This window comes from Palaemon carinicauda, chromosome 21 (genome assembly GCF_036898095.1).
Source record: "Palaemon carinicauda isolate YSFRI2023 chromosome 21, ASM3689809v2, whole genome shotgun sequence".
Classification (NCBI taxonomy): domain Eukaryota; kingdom Metazoa; phylum Arthropoda; class Malacostraca; order Decapoda; family Palaemonidae; genus Palaemon; species Palaemon carinicauda.
Window position 1 is genome coordinate 126,715,151 of NC_090745.1, and position 2,500 is coordinate 126,717,650.

Genomic DNA, 2,500 nt, shown 5'->3' on the forward strand with positions numbered 1-2,500 from the left:
CTTAACCCATGCAAATTAGTCTCCAGATTAGTTGTCCGCTTGATTTCTACGGGATTAGTTCCTGCAATGAGACAATTCTCAGCTAGTAGTTTCAACAGGGAGGGAATATGGTTAACGTGTGTATTCAATTCATGTTATTCTTTTAATAACGTTTTGGTCGTTTGACTTTGCTATTTTCTTCGGAGAATTTGTGACTCAGATGGTATGGTGCATGTACAAAAAAATTTTGTTTACATTCTTTTTTTACAGCATCCTTCTTTTCCAACTAAGGTTGTAGCTTACCTAGTAGTAATAATAATAATAATAATAATAATAATAATAATAATAATAACAATAATAATAATAATAATAATAATAATAATAATAATAATGATAATAATTAGTAAGTATAAACGAGCGTTAGGACTGTGAGAGTGAAGACATGAATGGAGAGGGGACCACTAAAGCAATGCACAATAATCATTTTAAAACATCAGCATTTATCCATAAACGATTAATTATTTCTTCAGGAATAAATGTAATTCAAGTCGAAACGTTTAAAATGTTTGCAAGTTTAAAGGGATCAATTTATATAAAGATAAACTGTTATTTTGCACAAATAGTATCTAGGAAGATCTTTATCCCAGTTATGGGATTTTTCACTATAATATTGCAGAGTGAAATGGAAATCCCCCTAAAATCAAATGCAGATTTCAAACACATCTTTCACTGAGCTTCAGTTTGCTCGTGTCCCTTACGCAAGACCCAAACAAACCCTTACCTTCAATGTTTGTAGTACGCTTGTAGAAGACCTTGTATCCCTGGACAGGGCCGTTGGACAAATGAGGAGCCAAAGGGTTCCATCGAACTCTGAGGGCCTGAGACGTGAGGGGGTCGCACTGAACACCGTCCGGAGGGGCAGAAGGAACTGGAAAAAAAGGATCATTAAAAAATTTGTATGATATTAGGAAAAAATATACTATACATTAGCATTTTCTTTTCGTACAGCTATTCTTGAAAGAAAATTGGGATATCACTCGAAGCATTATACACCAGAATTGATGGTTATTTTATAAAATCCATATATAAAACAATAGCTTTTTAGTTGTATTTGGCTGCTTAAAATCCCTAATCATATATATATATATATATATATATATATATATATATATATATATATATATACAGTACATATATAATATATATATATATATATATATATATATACAGTATATATATATATAATATATATATATATATATATATATATATATATATATATAGAGAGAGAGAGAGAGAGAGAGAGAGAGAGAGAGAGAGAGAGAGAGAGAGAGAGAGAGAGAGAGAGAGAGAGAGAGCTGAGATAAGTTTAAAGAATTATGATGATCAACATCACACACCAAAAAGACTACTGACATTAAAGCGAGAAGGAGAAAAGGGTAATAACAAATTCAACCTGGGCATGATTTCATTACTCTAAACCTGCTTTTGAAAATGGGATAAAATGGAAATGTTGTCGTCCATCCACCCACACCTCTTCTCTCTCTCTCTCTCTCTCTCTCTCTCTCTCTCTCTCTCTCTCTCTCTCTCTCTCTCTCTCTCTCCTCTCTTCCCCTTTACATCCAACTATTGATATGTTAACATGCAAGCCGCTTTTGACAATGATGTTGTTTGTGCTATTCAGCTGTACATCCAATACACGGGTACTGGATAGACAACAAAGCCCCATATTTTATCATTCGTATCATTGCTTCAAAAACGCTACTTTTCCATTGCATGCAGCTCAAATATGAATATGAATAAATGAAAAAAAATAAAGGGAAAACAGAGGATATATAAAAGGTTAGACTAATGGAAACGTTAGATATTATATCCCTCGTAATATGTTCTGTATGTAGGGACTTTTGCATACTGGATGGCGTACAATGGGCAAACGCGTAGACGAGAAATTGAAAATACACGAATCTAATATCTCTGAATCATTTTGTGAATTTGCAATTCTGTACATCATGAAATTAGTTAAGTATTATATCTATTAAATATGGGTTATATCATTAAACATTTCAAATGCTTTAAATGAAAAAGTGCCTTCAAGACTACATCAATATTAACATTAAATATTTTATAACCTCACATTACTGTACCTTACACATATAAGTTATAAGTTTGAAGAGTCTATACATGCATCTGTATACACACATATGTGTGTGTTTATATATATATATATATATATATATATATATATATATATATATATATGTGTGTGTGTGTGTGTGTGTGTGTATGTATGTATATGTGTGCCTTTGCCTGTTTTTGCAATGAAGCTCAACTAAATGGACACAAACATACATGTACGTATGTATCATTTATGATACTCGTGTTAGAACACATGTGAAAATATTGTTTATTCAGAGAAGTGAAGTGTCTGCCTGGGACCTTACCCCCTTGACTGGTAGTGACAGTGACAGCCTGCGAAGTGGGTCCCGACCCGACGGAATTGACCGCCCGGACTGTGACGGTG

General features: G+C 33.1%; 1 protein-coding gene across 1 annotated transcript in view; it reads right to left on the reverse strand.

Moving 5' to 3' along the window:
- LOC137615127 (cell adhesion molecule Dscam1-like) overlaps positions 1–2,500 on the reverse strand; it is a 154,279-nt gene that overhangs the window by 22,691 nt on the left and 129,088 nt on the right. The window contains exons 12-14 of the mRNA XM_068344759.1: positions 2,421–2,500; positions 761–907; positions 1–61 (exon numbers count right to left, since the gene is read on the reverse strand). The exon at positions 1–61 is cut by the window's left edge and continues 95 nt beyond it; the exon at positions 2,421–2,500 is cut by the window's right edge and continues 155 nt beyond it. Of these exons, the coding sequence (XP_068200860.1) occupies positions 1–61; positions 761–907; positions 2,421–2,500 (288 nt within the window). The remainder of the gene's footprint in view (positions 62–760; positions 908–2,420) is intronic.